This window comes from Cardiocondyla obscurior, linkage group LG16, assembly GCF_019399895.1.
Source record: "Cardiocondyla obscurior isolate alpha-2009 linkage group LG16, Cobs3.1, whole genome shotgun sequence".
Classification (NCBI taxonomy): domain Eukaryota; kingdom Metazoa; phylum Arthropoda; class Insecta; order Hymenoptera; family Formicidae; genus Cardiocondyla; species Cardiocondyla obscurior.
Window position 1 is genome coordinate 305,150 of NC_091879.1, and position 26,946 is coordinate 332,095.

Consider the following 26,946-nt stretch of genomic DNA (forward strand, 5'->3'; position numbering starts at 1 on the left):
GAAGGCATCTATATCTTTTGCAAACAGATCATCGACGTTCTCGCAGCCGCCGCGAGATTCGCGCTCTGATGAGTTCATCGAATCGCGCGCTTAATTAAGGCTGTTAATTGCCGTTTAAATTAAGCGAGTTATCAAGAAAGTTAAGATGCGCGGGGAGCGTGACCGTAGCGAAACAGCCGTGCCGAAGTACGCCGGAGAACGTCGGAATACGGTAGGATAAGTCATGATGAATAAGAGTAAACCTACAGATTACACAAGAGCGCCGCCAGTATAAACTGAATGGGCTCGGAGTTCGTACGATGAAAGCGGAATAAGCTGTGGTACGTCTGACGTTTTTTATTTCTTTTTTTTTTCTTTTTTTTTTTTTTCGTGTATCATGTAAGCGACATCTTTTACAAGAATTCATCTTTTTCAGTGCCGCTTGGTAAAAAAAATAAAAAAAGAAAATTAAAAAGGACGGTACCTAAATACGGGCTATTATCTCTCGCGAATCGTAGTCAAAGGATCTCCACGCGGACTCGGAATGACGAAGGGCTCGGGCCAAAATTTAAATATCCAAAAAGATTGCACGAATTATCAGAGTGGTCTTCAGCTTTATCTGCGGGATCGTAGGGAAGATCGAATCATTAGACGTGACGTGCTGGGCGAAGTTCAAAGCGATCACGAAAACGCTTACACGAAAACGCGTCCCGCGAATTTCACGAGTGCTTCGTAGTTCGAGATACCAGTTTTTTTTTTTTTTTTTTTTTTTATTTTCCCTCGGCAAGTTAGATAAGGTCGTAACGCGGCGCGCTATAGTTAGTCGACGAGAAATCACCGGCCCGGAACACCACCGGCGGCGACGAGAGCGCGTGGGAAGGATGAGGGGGTGCTTGGTGCACACTTCCATCGTAATTCAGCGAGAATGGTCGTGCCATCAAATGCGACGATACCGCAGCGCAACCTCGAACGCCCGTATACATACATACGAGCGGGCTTGTACATTCACGGGTCCTGTATTAAGGCAAATTTGCAATATTCGGGGCCGATAGCACAACTAGCCGGGACTAGATCGAACGGCGTTGTACGTTTACGCTTAAATATCCGAACGGGCACGCCTTTCGTGCCGCCGTTCTGGCCTTGTCTCTGCCGCACGAACGCAAATATCCTGACTTAAATATACGGCTCCGTGCGCGACCCCGCCTGCCATTTGCTCCTATTCCGGTAATGCAAATAGTTTCTCCCGAGTACACTGACACGATATAATCGAATGCCCGCTCCGCACGATTTAGTTACACAGTTGGCCAGAGGAAATGGTCCACGAATTAACAAATTAATACCAACAAAACTAACCAAGGGCGACATATTCATAAATTGTATTGTATCCACTCGTAACGTTCCTTGATAATTATCCGTTAAAAAAAACTTAATAAGCAATTCTCTTAAATAAATTAATTTTTACGGTATTAAATTCAGAAAAGAAACAAAAGAAATTTATTCTGTACCCTAGATTGAAACGGAAGGAATTTTGTATACTGCACCTTTGTGTCGCGTAGACTATCGTGATTACTTATTAACGAGCCAATTATCGAATAGAAAAAGAAAAGAAAAAAAAAAAAAAAAAAAAAAAAAAGTCTTAAAAATATCCAAAAGGTTTCCTTCAGAGTCCACGGAAGCTAGCTCGTTAGGGAGCTAATTCGACGTCCGACGGGAATAAGGCGGATTAGAAAAGATAAGAGGCTGCGCCGCGCCGGGTCCAAGCTTGAATGCATGCTTATGCGATTCGACAGCCGTGCGTATCCGTCCGCCTGTCATTAATGTATCGCCATACGTACGTACATACCACTGACGCGTACACGTGGTGGTACCGCGGCGGGTGGTACTCCCTGTACGCCGACGACAGTGTGCGCGTCGAGCAAACACCGGTTTGCTACACGGTAAACATATCGGTACTCGCGGTGGAGGCGAACGGGGGTGAAACGGGGGGAGAGAGAGGAAGGCAAAAGCGACGACGGGGGTTGAAAGCGGAGCGAGCGAACGAGCAGGCGAGCTTGCGGGCCCCGAGAGCGCGCGCGCCACGTCGGTGTGTCGCTAGTAATGAATAGGACATAAATCTGCGGAGATCCTCTCTCTCTCTGTCTGTCTGTGAGCCCGGTAACGTTCCCGGGATCTCTCGGCGGCTCGCTCCTCCACACTCTCTCTTTCTCTCTCGCTCTCTCCTCTCGCTGGCATTTACGCGTCTATGGATACGAGTGTGCGCACCGGCGACGGCGGGGAATTTTCCAGAGCGAGTGGACGTAATGGACGTCCACTTTTACGAATACGCGTTCTTCCGTTTCCGCGACAACGCCACAGGAAACGATGGAGACGGCCGGGTTTTATTCGCCGGTAGGTAAACGATGGCTCCGAAACGACGGTACGACGGAAGAAGCGCCTCGGGCAACACGGCGCTCGCACGTTTCCCTTCTTTTTTTGTATTTTTTGTATTTTTTTTTTTTTTTTTTATACTTTTATTCGCGACCGGAAACTACGCGACGAGTATCGGTCACTCCGTGAAGTTCGGAGCGCCGTTCGCGGCTCGTACGAATGGAATATAGGGAGAACAGAGTGAAACGTCGCGTTACTTATTCTTTTCAAACGAGAAATGACACTGAGAGCTCGATGAGGGATCAATAAATCTGCCCGGCGATCCTAAATGTTATTCGGGATAGTTATTCCAAAATTAAAATAGTAAAAAACGAAAAGAAAAAAAAGAGGGAAAAAAAATTTGTTTCTCGTCGACTGACCATTCGAACGATAACGAAAATTATCTCACGCTTCGTCAGCTTTTTCGTGGCTATGCTCCTTCTCGCGGGAAAGCCAATTATTATTTCAGATTCGCGATAACGTCCGCAGCCGGCGAAGCGGCGATGCAAATTTTAGATCTACTTTGACCCGATCACGGGCCAATACCCGCAACGATATTACTTTCTGGTCACTCGACGGTACATCTCGGAGATCGTTTCCATCTAGCCAGGACTACGTGGAGAAGTACGTGGAGAGGATCCGCTTCCGCGGCCCGGAACCGGGATAGAGCGAGAAAGACGGACGGATCGGCCAAGTGGCAGGTTTAATTTCCGGTCGGGCAAATTCTAAAGTGGCGAAAAGCTGATCGCGATTCGATGGAAAATACCGGGGGAAACGGTAGAAGAAGAAAATTCATATAAATACCGTGGGAAGTTAAAGAACACGATGCACGCCGACGGGACAGTGATTTAACTGAATCGCAGTTGCACGTAACGTGATTGTTTCCAAAGATTTTAACGCACGATCATATTTAATTCCGCAAGCCCCTCTTAAGTCCGCAAGATATCTTCTTTTTCTTTTCAATTTTCTTTTCGTATATTAATTTTTATTTCTTTATAAATAAACTGTTTGAAACCAGTCAGGCTGAAAAGCTTTCACATTCGCGCACCGTCTCGTATCGACGAATAATTTTGAATGAAAAGCTTTCGCAAGCTTGACTGAGGGAAATTTTATTAGCGCTCTCGGTATTCTCGAATACATATTATTATAAATAAAAATTTAATTCAGCAATATTAAATAGTTTTCCAAAGCGCCGAGATAAATGTGACAACTTTCCTTCGTTTAAAGATAATGAACTGTTGACCTGCTCCAGATAATCATCGACAAACTCTACGGCGAGTGTTATTCAGTATTTGGGAATTCAACAATTACACGGTCTGTGACGTTCATAATGTTCAGCAGATGCAATGTGACTGAGTAATGATATTAATGACAAAGTTAGGTAGCCTATCAATATCGCATTAGTAATACATTCATAATCCTGATTATGAATTCAAGCTGCATATCGCGAGCGCGATTATTGCCGTTAAAAATAATAAATGTCGAGAACAACAACGCTTTCGTCACAGCTTGACAGAAGCAAAAAAAAAAGAAGCAATAAGAGTAATAAGAACCATATAACGTATTGCTAATTTTAAGAAATAAATTTTTAATTGCAAAATAATTCGATTCTCTAATTCGGAAGTGAGTTTTATTTAATTTACTTTGAGAGAATAAATTGCTTCATGATGTTACGCGGAATTTTCGTACGATAAATATTTTGTCATTTTAAGATTTAACGATATTGAAACAGGCAATTTAATAACGTGAAATGATAATGAACCATTCAGCCTGACCGATAGCAACAACAGTTTCCGCAGTTTGGTGTAGCATAAAATATACTTACTAATTAATGAGTAATTTATTTATGGATTAATATTATAATAGAAGGGCTAATTTACGTACGTGTTTACCGTTTGATCGGTTGATTCTGATATTATATGTTTCATAATTAATTACTTACAGAAACATTTTTTACATTTATGTACTGAATAGGAGATTAGACAAGGAATAATTGCGGAAAATTATATTATTAAAAGAAGTAATTTGTTAAAAATATAAAATGTAAAAAGTTTAGTAAAAGAAAAAATATTAAATAAAAAAAATTTATCATTCAATGTAATGTAAATCGCAATAAAAAAAAAAAATGATTCTGGGCGACCTAATGCAAGTAGATCGTGCAGGTACCGACCAATTTTGCGCGGCATTAAAGTGGTAAAACCTTTGACCGTATATTATTATTCGAAATTTCGGGAACTTCTCTACTAAAACGTTCGTAACGTATTTACAGGAGGCTAACGGAGGAGCCAACGGTTCGCAGCCGTTATTATTCTTTACGGGAGACTACGGTTCCCTTTAGAAACCGCGGAAATATCGAATAACTTCATTATACTTATTAAAGCTATCGCATTCGCCGACCATTTACTCGGCTGGCCAACTGAATTTGTGGACATTGGCCGTCCGCGTCTCGCTAGAGAATGCTTCAACCTCTTCGAGATTCTCGAAAACGGGTCCCGGCATTAAGACCGACCGACGTGACGCGAACGCGCGGAAGAAACGGCGCGGAAAACAATTTCACCGGCTTCGTTGTCGCTAATCAGCACTTTGGCAGCGAGCAAACGCTGATGAAAAATTCTCATTGAGATCTCGGGGTCCTCTATCTTCCGCAGCTGTCTCTATCGCGCCCGCCGCTACACCGCCGGCCGAACAATATCCTTTCTTCGCGACGACGTAGAAAATCGAAAAGTCGGCCGGGAGACAGGCGGAAGAAAAGGCCGAACGGGAGCTAGAAAGGAGACGTCCCCATTCAGCAGTAGCTTAACGATCTATCCTTTCGAAACGACGGCACATCTCCTCCAACGCTCTCCCGCAATCCCTACTGCTCTCGCTCGTATCTACCACATTGCTGCGTCACTGTGCCTTATTCTTTCCCATTTCCTTCTTTTCATTTCGCTATACACCCATTCTCCTTTTTCCCTTTGCCTTCAGCACCGATATCCAATTATTCGAAAAGACTTGAAACGCGAAAGAAATACAGATATACGATACGTACGGACACTTTATTTTAACCGTCCAATAAAACGTTAATTTTAAATAAGTTAACGACTTGACAAGGTATTTTATGTAGACTTTAATTACGTGCATATTAATTCAACTATATTTCCAGTCCAAAACTGACATCATGAATATCTTGGCAACAGTATTTTTTTTTTTAATTATATTTAACGTTAACCCGGTTTTATAAGTTTTTAAGTTAAACCGGTCGATTTAATTTTTCGAGTATCATATTTTATAACTATTTTTTCTTTCGGTTCTGTCTCGTGAAATGTGCGATAAATTTTTTGAGCGATATTGCGGCGTATAATTTTTATTGAAGTTTAAAATGTGAATAAATCAACATCTGAATGGTTGCTCGGCAAACTAAAATGCATAACAGTCTTCGCGCTTTTTGCAGGATCCTTGATTTTTTTCCTCAACCTTTTTTTCCCTCCTCGTAAGGATTATACCCGACCGCGAACGAGTGTTAGTTCAATATCGTCCTTTATGCATAAGAAAGCTGTTAACGAAGGGGGAGTTAATTGCGCGATTGTGTCTCGGCGGAATAGCGTAGTATTACGTAGAAATACCCTCGTTCTTCGTTCAGAGTCGTTTATGAATTCGCATTGTGGGTAAAACTCATGGCGCGGATTCTAAAGCGACGAAAGCTCGAAAGCTCTTTTGATATATTGATGCCTTCTGCGGCATTAAGCGTATTTTCAATGCATAATGAGTGTTTTTATACGCTTGTTACCTTTAATGATCGTTTTGCAGAAAGCATCTTCCTTTCTAATGTTTCAACGAGCATTAAAGCTTAAAGGTATTAGAATTAATGCACATTTATAAGGAAGAATGGAAAGGGACGTGGAACGTCTACTATTTTCCTCCACCGTCAAAGAGTCGTTGGCCGGACTATGGATATGTAAATGATATTTTAAGTCTTTCTCTATTTACGCAGTAATGTAAGAGACCTAATAAAGTTATTCTCGTACTAATTTATTTTATATTTCGCCTTTTTAACCGGTTGTCGCGGATCGACGGTAACGAAGCTGTTGCGAGTTTATTGAAAAATTGTAAAATTTATTAATAGTCATATTTCAAAATTTGTTTTTAATTTATAAAATATAAAAGATTTTTTTTATTTACATTCTAAATGGTAAAGGTACAATATATTTCGCGAAATTGAAATTTCGTTCCTAAAAATGTACGACACAACGGCCGAAAAATTCATCCCACCGAAATATTATTATTTGAAAATGTCACTATCAGAGATATTCGACTATGCAGACAGCCCTGAAAAATCACAATTTCAAAAGCTGAAAAAAAAAACCCAACCGTATTCCTGAAAACTATCGGAGAAAAGGACGATTGACATACACGATTTTTACTTAACGATATTTCACGAAAGCTCGTTTCATTTTTTTTTTTCTCTCTTTTTTTTTTTCTACTTGCCGCGAATACGCGCGCGTTCAATTTTAATTCTTTTCTCGGTGAAGTGACATTTACCGAACGATGGCGTCGCCCGAATTTCCAAAACGCACTTAAGTTGCCGGGTCGCGGAGACCGGCGATATTTCGATTTTTAGTCAACTCTCGTCCCGGAAGATTCGCCGGGATGTAACCGTGCGCGTTCAACCGAAGCGCGTTCCCATGAAAACAGAAAAGCTTAGCGCGAGATATATCGGGTAGCGATATATCCCGAGCGCAGCGCAGTTTTTCCGTCGCTTTTAATCCCGCGTACCAGCGATGCTATTATTGCCTACAATTCAAGCACACGTTGACAGCCGGCAGTCGATTATTTTCCCCGTGGTGAAACATTCCGCCGCGGTATCTCGTAACTGTAACCAGCCGCCGGGCTCCCTTTCCCTCACCCGCGTTCGTTAAACACCGTCCGAATTTATGCTTTATGCGATCTGACAGAGTAACAAGCGTGAGCGAAACTTTATCGGATTACAATCAGAATACCTCCTGCGGCTCCCTTGCTTTCGATTCGATTAAAATCGCCCGGGGCTTCTATTATCGAGACTAGTTGATCGTTTTTTTCCTATATTTTTACCCGGAAATTGCAGCTTGCTCCGCAGCACCGAGTGCACTTTTTATTTGGGGGCAGTAAACAATTTCGTATTACGTTCAATTCAAAAAAATTCTAATTGCTCGTGGCGATTCTCCCTTTCGGGTGTGCTAAAGTTTATTAATTACGCCGGACGTCTTACGATTAGTGACTTTTTATTTTCAGACGTTGTGTTTAAGAACTCGCCGATTAAATCACGAGAGCCTTCTCGCGCACAATTGTTCCGCGCAATCACTTTCGCGTGAATCGCACGGAGTCTGGCAGCTCGAAATCTCGCCAATGCCATTGAGAACATTTGATAAATTTCTCCGTTGGACGGAGTGTACTTGAGATCATTTCCGCATTAACGTGCGAACGTGTCGGGCTGATACTTCGGTGCGGTTTTCGTGATATATGGCGGTGATTGCGCGGTGAGGAATGGCACGTTGAAATTCCGACGGAGTTTCGTTAACGATGCTCCACGACGGAGCATTCGACGCGCAAAGAGCGCGAAGTCATTCGAGCAATCTCTCTTTACTGTTATCCTTTACGCCCGCGCATTCTCAGGAAACGTGATTTGCACAGCGCCGCATTTTACGACTCATGCAGCCGAATTATTGTCTTGTAAACGCGTTATTCGACAAAGTAACAAATGATACCGCGGCCGTCGCGCTTTTTGCTAGCAATTTTCCGATACACTTGGCTCAACGAAGCTTGAAAGATAAAACGAGGAGAGACGAGACAGATTGCCGCGTTATCGCGATAAAAATAAAGTCCGGGATGGAAAAAAAGGATCGTAAAAATTTTCTCTAAATTTTTTTTCTCTTTTTTTTTTCTTTCACGCAAAATAAATTTAACCTTTCATATCCTTATGTTACCACCTTCGCGATAACACGTACATGTACATACGAACCGGATTCATACGTGGGCTTCGCACAATGTGCAAGCGAGTCACGCAGCGGTCGGCCGCACGCGTAACGAAGTAAAGAAAGGGAACGTTTAATTAAAAAATTCCAGGAACAAATTGATTCGTTCAGCGCGGGTGTTCTCGCAGTCGGACGAAGCTATTCAATGCCGGCCATCTTTCCCGCAACGTCGATCGAATAGTTATGAGCCCTCCGCTAAAAACTGTCGCCGAATTATCAGTACGTAATTCAGAACGTGGAGCATCGAAACCACAATAGAACTCCGAGAGGGTGTACATACATACGTACATCTTTTTTTTATCTATTTTGATAAACTCGATAGGGATGCACGATGCATGCCGATATTGCACGCGCGATAAAGGATATTGCATTTTACTGTTGTGAAATAAACGGAAGGAGAAAAAAAAAAAATATATATATATATATTTAACTTCCAATTGTTCAATTTCTCTCTCGGCGATTCCTATAACAAAACGCCGGGGATCTGTCTGAAATCTACGCGAGATGCACGAGACGTGTCCGAGGAGATAACTCGCGACGGTGATATTAACAACCGCGTGTTAAGAAAAAAAAAAGAAAAAAAAGGGGAGGAAAAAAAGGCAAACTTGCCGCGAGGGAGATATTATAAATAAGATTAAATACTGCGGCTGGCCATTGCTCGCCGTGGCATTTGAACTAATAATTCCGCGGGATGGTTCGCAGCCGCTGCGACATTATTCTAATTCTCAGTGTAAATTTTTCTTTCGCGCACAAAGTCGACACGGCGGTTTGCGTGTACGCGCGTTTGCGTCGGGCGCTCGAGATAAATGAAATTCATAAGACGGGGGATGGTATCCTTGAGACGGGACTTTCCCGTACCGGATGGGCGATAGTTTCGCGCAAGACGAAGCGAGAGAGAAACCCTCCTTCTCCTCCCCCTACCCCCCGACAGAGTTAGTGCGGGGGTCAGGGGGGCTCGTGCAACAAGTGACGTTATTAGGTTGGCGCTCGAGGGTTGCAAGGGAGGGAACGGAGCGAATCATAATGCATAACTCTTGCCCGTCCTTGTCTTACCAAGTTCGCGCTCGCACACGGCCATTCAACTTCTGCGGGATTGTTGATGCCAGCTTAAACCGTATCACCACCCCCCCGAGGATAAAAAATTAGCGAGTTCTCAATGAGCTCAGCCGCCGGGATCACTTTTTAATCGACAATAAAACCACGTCGCATCTTATTTCGATGTAAACGCTTTTCTGAAATTGATATTAAAAAAGTGCGAAAGTTCCACGACGCGCCGCGGGTATAGCCGGATATCGACGCGGGTGCTTTAGCTTTTTAGATTTTCCAACGTTATCGAGAATTGAAAACCTTCACGGTCAGTTAAACCGCGTAAATCCCTTTTGTGAGATTCGGTACGAAGTACCCGTGGTTTAGAAATTGAATGGGGGAGACGTACACATAGAAATGGAGGAGACCCTCACGGGGTTCCCCTACGGTTTCTCGATGAGGATAAGGATCCACAATTCCCATAGTCGCATATCGTCCGCCCTAATCTTCCCCGATAAGCTCGGGTTATGATATTCGCGGTAAACTTGAAAAGCTCGTTTGTGCGCGGATACGGCGCCAAGTTACGTCGTGATCGTTCGTCCTTGTCGTCCGATACGATAATCGGTCGGCCCGAAGACGCGGGCCCGTCCTAGAAAACTAAATTTCCATTCCGTTTCTCGGCGGTGGTGAACCGCGAAAAGAGACCGCGCTTTCGCCGTAACGGGGAAGACAAAGAGGCTTTATTATACGAGGAGAGCGATGGAAATTGAGAACGGCGAGGGCGGAGATTGGCAAGAGCGCCGGGTGTTCCTCTTGGCGTCGAACGGCAAAGACTACCTTATATCCGCAGAACTTGGATTATTACCGCTCAAGTCGGTTATCCACCTTTCTTTTTCGTTATAACTAGTTGAAAGGTATTTACCCGTTAATCATGCGTCACCGTTCGATTCTCTACGTCGTTGTTATTGCGAACGTAAAATAAGTATATTTTAACTGCTATTTTTACAACCCGCTTCTTCAATCTTTTAATCCGAAGGAGAGGAAAAATCTATTAAAGTGAGATTAAAGTTAATATTTGACGTCTAAAGGAATTTTATTCCTCTCCCTTTCTTCCTTCGTGACTTTAGAGATTTCGCGTCAGCGGCGATGGTGATTGAAGTATAACCCATTCAAATAGCTGAACGATGGAAGCATAGGTATCAAATATCTATAACTTTGCCGATACGTCTAATGTTAAGTATCATAAAAATTCGATCTCGCGTACAAAGGGAGCTTTTCAGAGCTGAAAAGAATCTTAAAGGCACCGTATGATCGAGGAGTATTTTACACATGTAACACGCGGGACGCAGTGGCGAAAATGGAAAAGAGAACGGCGGAAGCAAGAAGAAAAAAAAAAAGAAGAAAAAAAGAAAAACCCAATGGACGACGGGGACTGCCGTCGTGTCGTCAAGCCAGTCGGTCCTTTTTCCGCCTCGCGGCCCCCCTCTGTCTCTCGGCACTTGATTTCCGTCTTTCCCATTTTCCTCTTTCGCTCCGTATCTCTCGGGCCCCCTGCCCGTCCCACCTCCCTCCCCCCGTTCTCGTCCCGGGGCCGCCATTTTTGTTTGTATTTCGTGGTGATCGTCGACCGGAAACGGACGTCCGCGCCGTGAAAAATGGCCGCCGTTGCGCTTCCGGTGCGGGAACGTTCTCTTTCCCACCCCCCTCCCTCCCCCTAGCACGCTCACCCTGTACATTGCCCTGAATTCTACCGCCGTCCCAGGCGAAGCGCGTTTCATCCGAACGACCCCCACGGCGTGTTCCACCTTTCTGCTCTTTACCACTGTCCTGTCCGACTTTGGCCATCGACCCGCGTCCGAACCGTGACCATTTGACGCAACGCGCTACATATGTTCCTGACGTCGCGCAAACCAAGCGTTTTATCATAGTTCCGCCAGCCGTCCGTCGCATTTGATTGTAGTAATTGTCACTCGACACTTCCGCCGCTGTTATCGCGCGTCCAAAGCACCCGCGCTATGTTATGATCGTTACCAACGAATAATAACGATATGATTTTAATAGAAAGCAAAATTCTGCCTCGCAAATAGCGTAGCGTTAAAGTATTAACAGTTTACTTTGCACCGCCCGAAACTAGTTTCATCGTTAATTGATCGACGAACCGACGAAAGACTCGGAGCTTATCTCTCTAAATTTTTTTTCGCACTTTGTTTCAGGAAAGTTTCAAGAATGTATTGAGCTGATTCTACTCGGACACACTCTGGGTTTTGGGAATGGATTCGACGTTGCTGCTGCTCCTACTGACCGGTAGGTTTATAAAATACTACGGCGGGTAATTTAGAGGAAAGAAGAGCGGTTTTTATTTCGATCCGACTGTCTGGGAGTCGTTAACGTGAGATCTACAACTATAAATGGACTGCTACGCAGAGATTATATCTAAAAGTCTCGGCGAAACTTTGGCGGCAGGTCCCACTTATTATAAACTTCGGCGCGACAACATTCTCCTTTTGCAACAATGAGTTATTTCGCTACGTTGAGGGAATAAAGTGGTTTAAAAACTGTTATCAGAAACTATTCCTTGGTCTTATTTCAGTAGATAAAACTGTCTCGTATCGGCATAAAAGAAAACGGAATGCCCGTAGAGTATCGCAATGTCTACAAATATATACGTGAGCTTCCTCGTTCAATAATTATTTTATGAATTGTCCGATGAATTATTCAATTATGATAAAGCCGCCCTTATGGCCTACCCTATAATACGGACGTTTCGTAGAAGAAAAATATAATACTTTCGCGTCGCGGGGGCAAAAATAAAAGTTTCCTATTATTTTTCCAAAGGTTGGACAAAATTTTTCGAGAGACGGGGGCGCGACCGAGAGGTCGTCGACGGCAAATACTGGCGGTATCACTCGGAACGAGTTTTCGAATTCGCCGCATTTCTACTGTCCGCGCACACGAGCGTATAAAAGACAGAATAGAATTTGTAGTCTCTATTGAACCGGGAACGTTGGGGGAAAGTGACTTCGATTTGACGCTCGGTGAACTTGCAGGGTAAACCCGGCCCTTGCCTGAGGCCGCGGAGAGGAAGGCGTCCATTCGCGGCGGGGCATCTACGTGCGCGCATCACGTAGTCCACGGTCGATGACCACGTGGAAGGTAGAGAACGAATGCGAGCGCGGGGGAAAAAACCAGCGTGGAGGAAAAAAGAAAGGAGTACGTTTGGTTTGGCAGTGGGTGGTGGGCGTCGAACTCGGGACATCGCGCGCGGATGACGAGTAATCGATCACGAGCACTCTGCCAACACTACGTGGCGAAGAGCACGGCGGTTCTCATTCGGTTCTCGCGAAGCGGAGCCGAGAAATCTCATTTCCCTCGATAGAACGTCGATCCGGCCGATTTTCACCCGCGCGAAAATGTGGCGAAACCGCGGCAAGACGGAAGACGGAGGGAGTAAGCGCGACGGGTAAAGGATCTAGACGATTAGTCTGACGTCTCGGAAAAAAAAAGAAAAAAAAAAACGCGTTAGAGATCGTCGAGGGTGCTTAGAGCGCGGTAGCACGTCTTCCATCGTCACGCCGATAATAGAGGATGCGTCGATCTTCGACACGTCGGGAATTAGTTTCGAATGAAATTCGATACCTGTCGAGCGGCGCCGGCGGAGAACTACGCGAAGGAGATGCCGGCCATCGGAAGCTGTCGCGCAAATCCCCGAGCATAGCTGAGAGCCATGCGCCGGAGATATTTGCGGACGAGTTCGTAATGCTTTCACGAAAAATACAGAAACCCCCGGCTGGCAACCCGTCGGGTCCCCCCTCGCACCCGGTTACCCCGGCCGTCCCTGTATCGATTTCTGTCCGATGGAGTATCGCGATACTCGCCCTCTCGCCACCCTCTCGCGCTCCTCTCCATCCCCGATCGCCTCTCTTTGTGACTCGTCCTCCTCCCGCTGTCCTCCATCAACCTCTCGCTCAATCTCTCTCTCGCTTCCTCCCGCGTTCGCGTGTCCCTACGTCGCGATTTTCAATACCGTGCCCGCACGTGAAGCGAAGGCGGATGTCCAGGCGGAGATAGATCATTACTTTGACGAGTTTCTCGACCTTACATTCACGCGATCTAATAGCAGGTTCTTAATCCTAGGATATATCACCTGCGACGTATCATCTCGTAATGGAAACGCAGTCGCCGTTGCAAAAAAAAAAAAAAAAAAGAAATAATAACGAATAAAATAATTCAAGCCGCGTTAGCGCATAAAACGCTTCGTGCAGAAAATTTTTATTTGAAAAAAAAAAAAAAACATTTCAAAAAATCAAAATGCGTGAAAGTCTGTCGCTGGAAATCCCACGCAAACGCGAGTTAATCTCGTGCAATCGTTACAAAATAGCTACGCGCTGAAATGATAATGTAAAGTGGACACAGCGGGACTAAAATTTTGAGAGAGGCCGCGGAATAAAGAGAGAAAGAGAACGAGAGGGAGAGGGGTACAGTGCGTAACAATACACGCGTGTAAATGTGAAGTGCCCCTCTATCCGCTCACACCTACGGATTTATCACTACATCCGGCATGGCGCGAATCGTTCGCCGGTTCGATGGAATTATTTATCTCGAAATGAAGGCTACGTTCGATGAGCCGGCCGGGATGGATAGGCGGGCATGACATGAACGTCCTGATTTTTGTTTTATCGTTGAAAGATACAACGATCGCTATAACATCCACTGGCTAACACGTTCGCTCGGGGTCATCGACGATCGGTGACCGACCGATATTCCATCGTAATGGATCAAATAAATAGTGATAAATAACAACATGGTTCTGCTTCGGATTGACGTAAAAATGTGTAATATTCTTTTTCCACTCTCTTTTTATTTTTTTATTTTTTTTTTTAACGCAGAGAACCGACTGTTATTGATGTATATCAACGCAAATCAAATACAAGTGTGGATAAAGCGCAAATGTAGTAACGTCATACAATTTTATACAATAGAAAAAAAAAAAGAAAAAAAAAAATACGCGAAGGATAAATTCTTTACGAGGGAAAAAATATAATTTCCTTTTTTCTACATCTTCGAATACTATATGTATGTACATGTAACGTCCGCGTAATGATGTTACATTGACAGAGCGGTCGAGAATTGAACGATATTTTTGACATCGCGCAGTTTACGCGACATTGTAACGGGATTACGCGATCTAGCCCGACGTACGCAACGATAACTTTATCGCGGCGGTATAGTCTATATCGGCACATGAAAATCGTGCCAATGAATATTCCCGACAAAAAGCTCTTATCCATACGCGGCTCTAATGCCTCCGTTTCTATTATCCTTCGGAATCGCCTCTCTCTTTCATATCCACCGCTTTTTCTTCATTTCGGGACGCGGTGCATTATACGCGAGCCCTCGTTACAAAGCGTTGAAGATTAAATTTATCACGAATGCGGAAACCTGATGAAAGACACCGTGGATTATCGTTGTGAATATCATATTAAAATTCATTACGCAAAGAACGGCAAGAGGGAGGGTCTCGTTCTCTCGTCTAGCACGCACTGATGTTTTTGATGTTATTTACGCAACGCTGCCGCCACGCGAATTGAAAAATCGCATCCTAGTGCAAAGCGTACGCTTCCCTGTGCTTTACTCGAGGGAGGAACGACAGAGAGAGAAGAAAAAAAAAAAAAATATATATATATATATATATATATATATATATATAACATGTCAAATGGTTTCGACGCATCTAGTTACGGGCGTAAAAGCGAACGGGGGTCGGGTCGCATTTTGACCATTCGATTTCGACGAAAATCGATTTTGGAACGGCAACGGTCGCGCCATCGTGCCACATACCGCACTTGTGACGTCGGAATTTTAGCGAACCGTGCACGGGGACCGCACAGGGCGCGTTGCCAGGGGCGCTAAAATATATGCTTAATATTTACTCCAGACCGCACGGCGAAACGTATGGCTGTCAGCCATAACAAATTTCATTATTAAGGACACTGACGATCGAACGGCGCTGGGAATATTGGTCACGGTGATCGGGAGCATAGGGCGCGCATACGCCTGGCCGTTAAAATTTATGTTTATTCTTGCGCAATTCCGTATTCGCAGTCGCGCCAGCTCGGAGAGATAAAACGCATTATTTGGCTTTAATGACGACGTGCCTACTTAACCGAAGCGCTAGAGATTATTTATTAAAAGGGCGAACCGCGAGGGATTTATTCGCGACGTAAGAAATCAAATTATCCATCGGTGTTCTACGTCATTTTTTTTTTTATTCCGATCTGGTCATTCTCCGTTTCGCACGTACCTACTGCAGAGCGGATTTTTTATTTGATCCTGAAGATCGATATTAAAGATAAAGCCGGCAACGAGATTTCGTCATCCGAGCATGGACGTACGAGTGGTAAAATCGACGGGAATTAGATGGAAATGAAATTTTAGCACGCATAAATATTACTTTGGAAGTATCAATATACCTATGTTTGATCATTCAATTTGTAAGGTGCACCATTATTTGTTCATAAAAATTAAGCATGATTAATGTTATTGTACGTACGCAACTAATTAAATAACGGGTCGTAATAATACGGTATCGACAACGGAAGTAATAATACAACAAGTAATGAATATAAAGCACAGACATGTTAATCAAAAGAGTTATTTGATTGCAGTTCGTGCCGATTACTTCGGGATTGTTCTTAATATTGCTGCAATTTTTATTATTACATTACGATATTTTATATCTATTTTCTTTTCTTTTTATTTTATTTTATTTTCACGAGAAGGTTGCGTTTTGTTTTCTTGCCCAGAATAAGACATATATATATATATATTTTTTTTTTTTTACATTTAATTGTATCTTAAGTAATTGCTTCCGCGAAGCTGCACGTCGGAGTGACATATACCGGTGTAAAATAATACATCCGCTTTGAACACGCGGATATCGGCGGCGTACACGTACGCATTAACGTGTAATTTGTATGATAGCAACGGCGATTACATTAAGAGCTTATTTCGCGAGCACACGTATTACCTAATTACCGTGAAATAGAAACGGAGAGCGGGACGTTCAAGAATACGCAAATTGATAGATGAGAAAAGTAGCTTCCATTTAAACCCCGGCGACTCGCAACGAGACGTTCCCGTATCGATTATTTTCCCTATGTGGATACATACGCGAAGATAATTACCGCGAATGGAGGCAATGCGCGTATCTTCCGATATTGATCGATATTTATCGGATTACGTCGCGTCGCGCTGAAAACTAATTTCACGCGTGGCATTACCATTACGCTGATTCGATTTCGATTTTTCCTTGTCATCTCGCGACGCGATTTTCTCCTCTTGCCCACCTCTCCCCCTCCCCTCCCTACCTTCCCGTCGCATTCTTTCCTTCCTATTTTCCAGTACGAATCGCGTTACTCGCGTTCATGAGTTTTTGCACACCATTGTTTTTAAAGCTCCGGAAAAGCAATATATCTAGTTTGTTAAATTCTCGTTTCGTTTGCGGCAGGGAAATGAATTTTTACGAAGCAATTCCGAAACACAGATACTTTTTTTCCCACAGTACCAAAAAAAAAAAAAAAAATGGAGGGATAACAAATCAACGAAACTCTTTAAAATTACGGCCGCATGTAATCGAATTCATTTTTCATACGGGAACAATTAGCCTCACCCGTAACCTCCGTCAAATAGATATTAATTCGTCGGATTGCAATCGATAAGAGAATACACCCACCCGAAGAAGATTTCCGAGCCAGACGGAAAAACCGAAAGTGGTTTATCAAATAGCTGACACTTCGGAATTCCGGCGGAATTTAGATAGCGTCCCGTGAGTTTAACTCCGGAGAAAATGGGGGGTTAATAATAATTTTCAGTCCCGATACCGCTCGACACGTGTATATCAAGACATTTGGGGCGTTACGTGCCAGCATTTCGCAATTCGAAGCGCATTTTCCTCGCGATGTATCCGTCATACGTCGTTCCCGCATCTAATCCATCATGGGGCGGCAACCGCGTTAGGCAGCGCGTCGCCACGTCGGTGCAAATGCTCGTTATTGCACGTTAAAGTTCGTTCTGGCTGTCAGCGCGACACAACAAACGCGAGCTTGCGAGCCCCGTACCACGCCGACATGACGACAACGGCTACGTGAACGCGAACGTCGTAGTGCCGGAAAATTGATAATCGCGGGGTGCGATAACCCCGAGTGCGCGCGAAGAAAATATTTGGGAGACAACCTGCCCTACTCTCATTTTTCTCCTCGATTGAGCAAGAGATTATAATTATCATTTCTATCGATGCAATTAACATATCGCTGCGATTTAATAATGTAAAAAAATTTTTTTTTTCACTCACCGGTCGATGCGCAGCGGTGGAGTTTAGGTAGCAACGACGATTCTGTAAAAAAAATAAGATTAAAATTGTAGAGAGTCTTAAAATGTCTTTCGTATGGAAAAAAAAAAAAAGAAAAAATTATGCGTTTTTAATATGTTTTTCAATTCAAAAAGAAATGTTAAAGTTATTTGTTAAATAAATTAAATTTCAAGAAGAAGTTAATCTAGAATTAATTTAAAAAAAATTGATAACGCAATACTGTTGATTTCTGCACAAATAAAAAATGATACTTACATCAACGTTGCTCCACCGAAGCAGGATGCCCATCCTGAGCCTGCTCCTCCTCTCAGATGGGACGTGACGAGTCATCCTTCCGCGCACTGGACACTCGCGACCGTAAAATCCGCGACCGGGTGAATTTAATACGTTCTCGCGCGATTCCGTTATGGCACTCCCGTTTTAAAAGATTCCCGTAACAAATCGCACGACTAATTACTTAAACGTATTCGCGAAAACGGCCGACGAACCTGCCGCGGTTCGTTCAATGAATAACGTCGGCGACGGAGACACGAGTACTTTTCTTCTGGATCTGAAACAGAACAAGAGTTTGCTTTGTTAATGCAAGTACTTATCAATGTACTGTGATCCGCGTCGTACGGATTTTTCGCGTAAGAAATACTCGCCACGTGGCGTGACCTGGTAGCGCCATTATCTACGCACCTTGCTATCGCACGCGCAGCTATCACGTGAACACCGCGAGCGGTCGTACCTCATCCCCCCCGAGCTACCCCCCCTACTACCCCTGTTCGTCCTCGCACGTAATGATAACGCGTTATACAAAATTATGCTTCATTATCGACACGACAAAGCGTACCGTTAAACAACGAATCACTGTTAATTTTGCAAGTAAAAAAATATGATGCTTACCCTGCCGTTGCTCCGCCGATGCGCGATGCCTTTCCTAGGCCTCCTCCTCCTCTCAGGATGATCGAACTGCTGGACGGTACCTTCCTCCGACACACCGGACGCTAGCAAAGTGCAACACCTCCAAAAGAACCGGCTGCGAATCGTCTAATTCGTCGCCGACGATAGCACGTGGTCTCTCTTTTCAGTCTGAACAGAATAAGAGTTCCACCCGTTTAATAAAATAATCCTCGAGATACACCGAGCTCACCCACTCACCCACCGCGATATAATACTCATAAAAGAGAAGTGTAACACAAAATTAAGTAATCGTTTTACGTATAAGTCACGTTATTAATATATCGGGATCAGACGAAGAATGATATTTGCAACATTAAAGGTACGAAAATAGTCCGGAGCAAGGTAACCAGTCGATTAATATTACACGCGAAGATCATTCTACGCAGAGGTGAATTGATTCACGTCGGCTAATAAACCTTTATCCATTAAATACGTCTTACTTCTCGGCCACATGCGGAGCGCTGCCACGTGCGCACCTAACGCGACCGCTCGAGTACACCGACTGAGGTATGCCGCGCGTCCGGTCACCCCCGCTTTGTTTATGACCTTGTACTTGCTACAAAGGAATACGCGTACATACGCTGAATATTACTTCGAATATTATTTTAAATGTATCTCAAGTCTCGCGTTTACGTCACGATATTCGTCACTTATATCAATCGTTTGGATTTACATACAATGCGTAATCAGTCGAAAGAGAAGAATAATTAATGTACGAATGTAATAAATTACGTTGAAACTAACTCTGAAGCGTTTTTTTTTTTATTTTATTTTATTTTATTTTATTTTATTTTATTTTATTTTATTTTCTTTTATTCCTTCTTTCCTTCTGTCTTTCTCAAATTAATTCATTTTACTTTTCCACGAGACTCGAATTTCGGTATTTGAAAATACCGACTCGACTTTACGCCGCGCGAACCGTCTTCGTATTTTCGTGCAAGACGTGTCGCGTAGGATACCGGTACACCAATACCCAGTAGACATTCTATGCGCGCCGACGAGCTGCAATATCAAGCTACTGGCACAATTCGAATTCCTGCAGTCCGTAACTCAAGAACGCCACTTTTTCTCCCGCTCCGTAAATTGCTGAAGCCGGGCTACGAGCGATATGTTGACGCGCTCGTCGCGGAATACATCCTATTTCGTATAAAAACGCACGACACCGCAAAATTTATATCTCTTTAAACAGAAACGTTTCATATATCAATAAACCGCCGCGCGGTGACCAAAAAAAAAAAAAAAACGTGCGAGTTGCGATCGCAGAATAAAATAGAGATTTGGATCTTAATAAATGAATACCGTTCAAATGGCATAATAAATCGCGCCAAAGATGCCGTACAAAATTAATGGAGGCCATCCGTCTTCGAGAAGATTGATGAAACCGACCGTAAATCTCATTAATGATTTACTCGGTCGTCCGCCCGCGGGGGGCTCGCTCCATAGGGCTAGGCACGTACCGTCGCAACTATTTCGATTCTATCGTCAAGTGAAGTCTCGTAACGTTTCGCAGTTTGTAAACGTTGTTCGTTCAACGGCGGGCGCCGCGACAAGAATCGCATTTCCCGTATGCACCACGCGAACGTATGGGTGAGCGCGCGATGAGAGCGTAGTCGCGCCACGTTATCTTCCGAATGCACGTGTCGCGACCGTGGAAGTGCTTTGGCAAGGTAACGCAATAACGTTCGATTATTGGTAGTCACGGATGCGGGGGAGGTTGAAGATAGGACCGACGGAAGGGGTGAGAGGGAGGGCGATATCGGTCGTATATCAAAGCGCGTTTCGCCGCTTTTCCGATTCCACCGCGCCGTTCTTCCCCGAGCTCTTTGCCTTTCGGCGCAAGCTGGCCGGTATCAAAAGCTCCGCGGCGCTTCCGAAAAATCCGGGAGCGCCGTGCGTTCTTATTCGAGAAATGCAGCTTGCCGATACCAGTAATCACGCAATATTTCAAACCGCGCTTTCGTTTTCCCGCTTCCGGTGAGGTTTTTACCTTGTTTCGCGACGCGCTAATGTATGACTGGTAAAATTGGATGTGTTAGGAATCAAATTTTCCACGCTTGCCTTTTTGAAATTTCAACCCGCCTGCATGTCGTGGCATGTTATCGAGTAGTAACGGAACGCGCGCATCATCGCCCTTCGTACGTAATTTCTCGACACACATATGTATCATCTCATAAAACTTGAAATCGGTCAGGCGATGTATATTTTATATTAATTTTTTTTTTTAACGATTACTTGATTTTGAGAAGAGTTACAAATACCGAGGTAATGCGTGACATTAACGATTTTAAATACTACTATTAAATTAGCAACGAGATTATTATTTTATTTCGAGGTATATATCCGTCGACTTTGTAACTTTTGCCCTAATTCATCTCTATGTTTAAAATATTATAAATCGATCAGGCTACATATTTTATTCGTATATTGAATATCTATTACGTTAATTATACCGCTTGTTTCTTTAACTATCACCGCCATATCTATCAATCTTATTCTCGCCCAGTCAACCCGAGACATTTATAATTCAGCCCGTAATACTTGACAGATCCATTATAAAATTAAAATACAAAACAGTACATCACTCACCGATACGAAGCGCAGCAATGGGACAAAAGACATCATGTCGTCACCTGAAACATAAAACATAAAAACAATTTGTTAATTAAAATTGCTCATAAAACAAACAAAAATGCAAAAAAAAAATATATATATATTATTATTCCATTAAATAAATCATTATGAAATTATAAGCAACAATCATTATAATATCACTACTTAGAAATAAACCGCGCAATGTGCCCTGAATTTTTTTTCGAGTCTAATGCAATCTGCTTATCGTTCTCTCGGGGTCGGAAGTTCGGGGTAGCGCGCTAGTCGTACACATAATTGAAGTTAATTTAAAATGCGCGTCGCGTGCGATTAACGCCGGGCAAAGTGCCGTGCGATTATCCTATTTCGCCGATTAGAACGCGCGAATCGTAATTAACCGTGTTGCCGCAAGTAAGTATGGTGCGAAGGTAATGAGGAAGCGCGAAAGGGAGAGGAAGCGGAGCGGAAAGGGACCCCTGAGAGGCATCCGGTAACAACGACGTAATTATGGGCTTAGCAAATTATTATTACTATTATTTGCTTCTCGCATCCTTCAAGTGCGCTCGTGCGATCTTAAAAGCAAAGTGTGACTAACTGAACTGCCTGAGCCTCGGGACGTAAAATTTTTCCGCACGAAACTTCCGCGCGGCAGGTATAAACAGAGGCGTCAGAGCTCGGAGGCATTTTCGAAACTAGTTTGGTAAGCATTGCTGCGCTAAAATTCCGCTAAAGATGGCGTGCAGCGGGACGACGGTGTCGATTTCACCGGCGAAGTTTATCGGTAAACCGAAGTTCACTGCTAATTTCTCGTCCCGCCACACCTCAAAGTGCGCTTTAATTGCGTTAGACGGGAAGTAAATTACATTAGATTGTCAGCCCTCGAGGATATAAGATCCGATGCTGGCGGCTGATTGCAGCTTTCGTGTGCTTAGCTGCTGACGTTCAACTTCATTTTCCGTAAAGTGGATTGAGAAATAAGATCCACGATTAATTAAGGATGTACGGGCGAGCTCTTGTCCGGATATCTCTCGATGCGGTTATATTCTAATGACCAAAGCGGATAAGCTTATATATATATAAAAAAAAAAAAGAGAGTGTCACGAATAAAAATGGGATGTAGAGCGTTCGAAACTTAATCCGCTTTGAGACATCCGATTCTTTACAAGTTTTCGAATAATTAAACGATACGATAAAAAAATAATTGCGATCTATTTATTAATATTTTTTTTCGCGTCTAATGAGACTGTTAAAAAAAAATAATACCTTGCGTCTCACTTTTGATAAAATATTATATATAATATATAACGTGGTTAATGTACCGTTTGCATTTTTAATAAGCAGATAGTAATCCATATATCTAAATCGGTGATAACCCATAATCACGGTGCACTCATAAACGGCATGTAAATAATGCATATGTAAAACCGGTTAATGCTTGCATCGAAAAACGGATACGTTTTAATTTGAATTTTGCTACGCGCACGTTATACGTCATAAATATGTTATGTTTGCGAGTAGTTAATATTCCATTTGTACACGCGTTTTTCCTTGCCTTTCCAAATCCCATCGAAGCCCGCATACTATTCCGAATAATCAATCATACATCGGCGATATAATTTTCGCCTGGAGCAAGCCCATCAGAAATCACCCGACGATTAAACCGAGCGCGGGGGAGACAAAGCGGCGAAGTCCGCGTGCGGTTTCCGCAGGGTAATATTAAAATTTAAAATCTCATATGTTTGTCTTGGGAAAGTAGAGCGAAGTGGCACTTTCCACCGGGAGTCCGTCGCGTATTTCAATTTCGCAGACAGCGAACGTATCAAATAAATCTCAAATTCTCGCATTCGAGGATCCTACAGTAGAGTATACTTTTCTTGCTTATTGACGCATACGCGAGGGTGCGTCAATATGTTGAGAAAACCGGGTCAAAAACAGTTTGACTATCCCCTCGAACGTGTTATGACGCTACTCGAAAATACTTGGAAAAATGACGCCTATATTCTTTACAGCGACACTCAGGGCTTGTAAAAGTCTAATGTAATGAACTTTTCTTGCACTTGTGCTCGTAAGGGATCAGAAAGCCGCGAAATAACTCAGGGGATGTTAATTAAATAACAGCAATAAATGGCAACAATAAAAACGATCAATTAATTCAATCAACAATTAATTCAGGCGTCACACCAATTTTTTTAATTTTTTATATTTTTTTTAAGAAAGAGAAGATACGTGTTTGAGTTCAAAGTGAGATCGAATGATCAACTGAATTTATTTTCGTGTCTGTCGTTACACGTTACCGAATATTTTTCACGTCTGAGCGAAGAGCGCTAAAATATTTCGCAAAAAATAACGGAGGTTTTATCGTTGCAAAAACACGTTTGGACACTGCAATTATCATATTGGCGTTAAAGATTTAATCCGGCTACTTTGTGTTGGTGCGTGCGAGGACCTTTTTCCATCGCAGGGAACGAGGGAAGATAAATTTGGAAATGGACGATCGGTCGATGGAAAGGGTTAGAGAGCGAAGGGCGGAAGGATGATGGAGAGAGTCGCACGGGGCAGCGGCATAATCGGCTTACACTATAACAGTCTGACGAGCGCGTGAACGGACGAGCGGATTTGATCCCAAAAGCCCCAATACCTCGAAAGCTCCGATATAACCCCCTTTCTCTTCTGCTCGCACGCCACTCCACTCGACTTCGCGAACGAATGGAACGGAACACGGCGGGTGAAATTCGTTCAGGTCTCGGCGAGAAGCTGTCGACAGCGAGTTACGCAACGAGATGTTACGCGCAAGGTATTAATTGAACTGTCGTTAATGCGGTATTATTACTTTTCGGTAGAAACGTCGGGCTTCGTACTTCTAAAAATGAAAATTAACTCGCCCGTTAAAACGGATTTCATTTTTCCTTGCGGGGAAAAAATTTTTTTCTCTCATCTCGCGACAGCTATTTCCCGCTGATGACTCGGCGCTATCAGTTAAACTAAATTTTATGCTAAAGCAAATCGCAACGTCCCCCGCTTTATCTCCTATAAGATTTCGAAGCGGAAGGATTTCATGAAAGAAACATTCTGCGACAACAGACGTATGCCTGGCGTAGAATTCAAATAAAGGTCTAGCAGAAGAACGTTTACCGAGGACTCGAGACTGACCAATTTCAGAAAATAATATTACACGGTTTTAAAAAAATCGTAATTTATTTTATGGAAATTTTTTTTCTTGCTTTTCGAGATCAGTTGCAGTTTTGAAGATAACTGAATTTCAAATAGTGTAATTGTTTAACGCGTTATTAAAGAATTTTAAATAGGGAAGCAAAGCCAAAGGAAAAAAGAAAAAAAAAAAAAGAAAAACTTTTTTTTTCCGGACGTCCTCTTTACCGGACTGCACCGGCGAATGCATAAATTCTCGCACGTTGTCAAAAAGGACGGCAGGCACGTAGCCACGTGTTTGCCTGCTTTTTAAAGAGCAAAAGCCGAACAGTACTCCACGTCGTCGTTTCCGCACTTGCGTTTGTATGCGCGCGTGCTCGTGCACACTTATTTGCGCGTTCACTCTTTTCAAATAATGCACGAATCTTCGTGCACATATGCGGTTGTTTAACAGCACCCTTTTCCGACGCGAAATCATCGGCACCGTAGTCATCGTGACTTTCCGCACGCGTGACCGGAAAATTATTTACCAGCTACTCCACAGCCCGACGCTCGTTGCGCGACATTTTATTTCTGCTCCCATTTTATCATTTCCGCGATGTTTCTCGGTAATCCTTTTGCACCGCTTTTTCTTTCCTTTCTTTTTTTTATTTCCTTTTTTTTTTTTTAAGGAAAACATTTAGTACTTACACGAGATGAATATTCGACATTTACGAACGGACGGACGCTCTTGCGTCACACGCGATGCAGATAAAAGATATGTAAAACTAAGAAAGAGGGCTTTTGAGGGGTATGTCGCATTGTCTTTGCATCGCATTGTCGCCGCTGTGTCTCGGAACGTATCAAAGAAGCGCAAAGTGTGATGACGTATGATGTAACAGCGCGCAACCCCGTCGCTTTTTTTTTTTTCCTCCCCTGCTTTGAATTTCAATATCACGTCGTCAGATATGAGTCGCGCTTGCGCGCTTACGCTCGCGAGGACGCTTTCTGCTCATCGGTCACTGAAACGTGAACCCAATTTGCGATTCGGCCGAGGCCGGGATTTTTCCCAGATACGATTGGAAATGTCAGAGAACGAATAAAAGTTGCGCGAATCAAGAGCCGAATGATGAACGTGCGAAGCGCGAGTTATTCCGAAAACACGTCAACTTGAATTAATCAAAATATATATATTATTTTTTTTTTTTTTACGTTATGCAGACATTTTAAAATTATCCATCGGATGGAGGAGAAGAAGAGAGGGGGGCAAGAAAATTTTTCAGAATAATTCGACAAGTAAATAATGCATGATAAAGTATAATTCCACATTTGCATTGATGCCAATCAATCTGCTGCCAATGCATAATTATTATTTCAGTGGAACGTAGAAATACGTTATAGTTTGCGAATCATAAATTCTATGCATATCAATTATGACGAGAGGGGGGGAGGGAGCGTTTTGAAGCAAAAGTGATAAATGTCGTTCTTTCATTTCGAAGATGAATTTGCAAAATCCACTTGCAATTTGTGTCATCGAATGCTCTCGTTAACGTATATTGATGTATCTCTTATTAAATAAACAACTAACGTACCGAGCGTACCGTTTTATCGGCTCTCGTGATAAATTTACTAAGAAAATCCCAAGGAGCTACACGACGACGCGAGACGAAGAGCCGCGGGCGGCCGCAGATGCGGTCGTACGTACGCGACGAGGACAGAACCGGGACCGGGATTCCAAAGTCGACGTGAGAGTAGGTAGTCACGTCGACGTGAAAGATCGTAATTGCGAATTCGTTGACCCACGACTTGAGTAAGCTTTTCCACGGAGTCACGACGGTGGCTGGGAATCGACGGGGCGCAGGAAAGAAACGCGAGAAATGAACGGCGAGCGAATCGAGGGGACGATGATGACGGCGCGGTGGTGGTGTGTAGGTGAGAGAGCGTGCACAGGGGGTAGTAGCCGAAGAGATAAAAGCAGACGGACCGAATGAGGAACGTGGTTGGCGCGAGAGAGTTACTCCGGTGAAGGGAATCGCGGGGAAATCAGAAAACGGGGCACCTACCAAGAGTTCCGCCTCGCTAGGCGGAGGGACGATGTGGGCAAACAGACATCGCGATCGTTTATTTTTCTGGCAATTATATCCTTCCGTGAAAAGGGCCCCCGAGCCCTTTTCACTCCGTATTTATTTCTGTCGTGAATGCGTCGCGAGCCTACTGACGGTTCTCAAATAGCCGGATATACGCCGAGGGAGAGAAAAGCTAAAGGCTTTCACGGTATTACGTGGATCACGGTTTAGCGAACCCGCTCCATCCGCGGCTGCTCTATTGGCGCGTTTAACGTCTTAATCCAATTTAGTACAAGTTCTGTATACACGAGCTCCACCGCGTGTACTTTTTAATAAGGATCTGCCCTTCGTACGTTAAGAAGATAGATCCCTTTTAAAAATGTAACTCGTTCTTAATTATGAAAGAGAGATGTTGGAAAAGTTTTCGAGGGTTTATTTTTATTTTTTTTTT

The 26,946-nt window shown here is 43.4% G+C and overlaps 1 protein-coding gene and 1 long non-coding RNA gene across 5 annotated transcripts in view; one reads left to right on the top strand and one right to left on the bottom strand.

The window, feature by feature from the left end:
• The window catches only part of LOC139108861 (uncharacterized), a 30,726-nt gene extending 12,624 nt beyond the window's left edge, over nt 1-18,102 (bottom strand). Inside the window, exons 1-2 of the long non-coding RNA XR_011546735.1 lie at nt 18,025-18,102; nt 17,752-17,793 (exon numbers count right to left, since the gene is read on the bottom strand). This is a non-coding gene — a long non-coding RNA (uncharacterized lncRNA). The remainder of the gene's footprint in view (nt 1-17,751; nt 17,794-18,024) is intronic.
• Nucleotides 1-26,946, top strand: part of Dscam3 (Down syndrome cell adhesion molecule 3) — an 87,788-nt gene that overhangs the window by 32,841 nt on the left and 28,001 nt on the right. For all 4 annotated transcript variants that reach the window (XM_070667462.1, XM_070667460.1, XM_070667461.1 and 1 more), the window contains exon 2: nt 11,615-11,705. In XM_070667462.1, coding sequence (XP_070523563.1) covers nt 11,672-11,705 — 34 coding nt within the window. In that variant the 5' untranslated portion in view covers nt 11,615-11,671. The remainder of the gene's footprint in view (nt 1-11,614; nt 11,706-26,946) is intronic.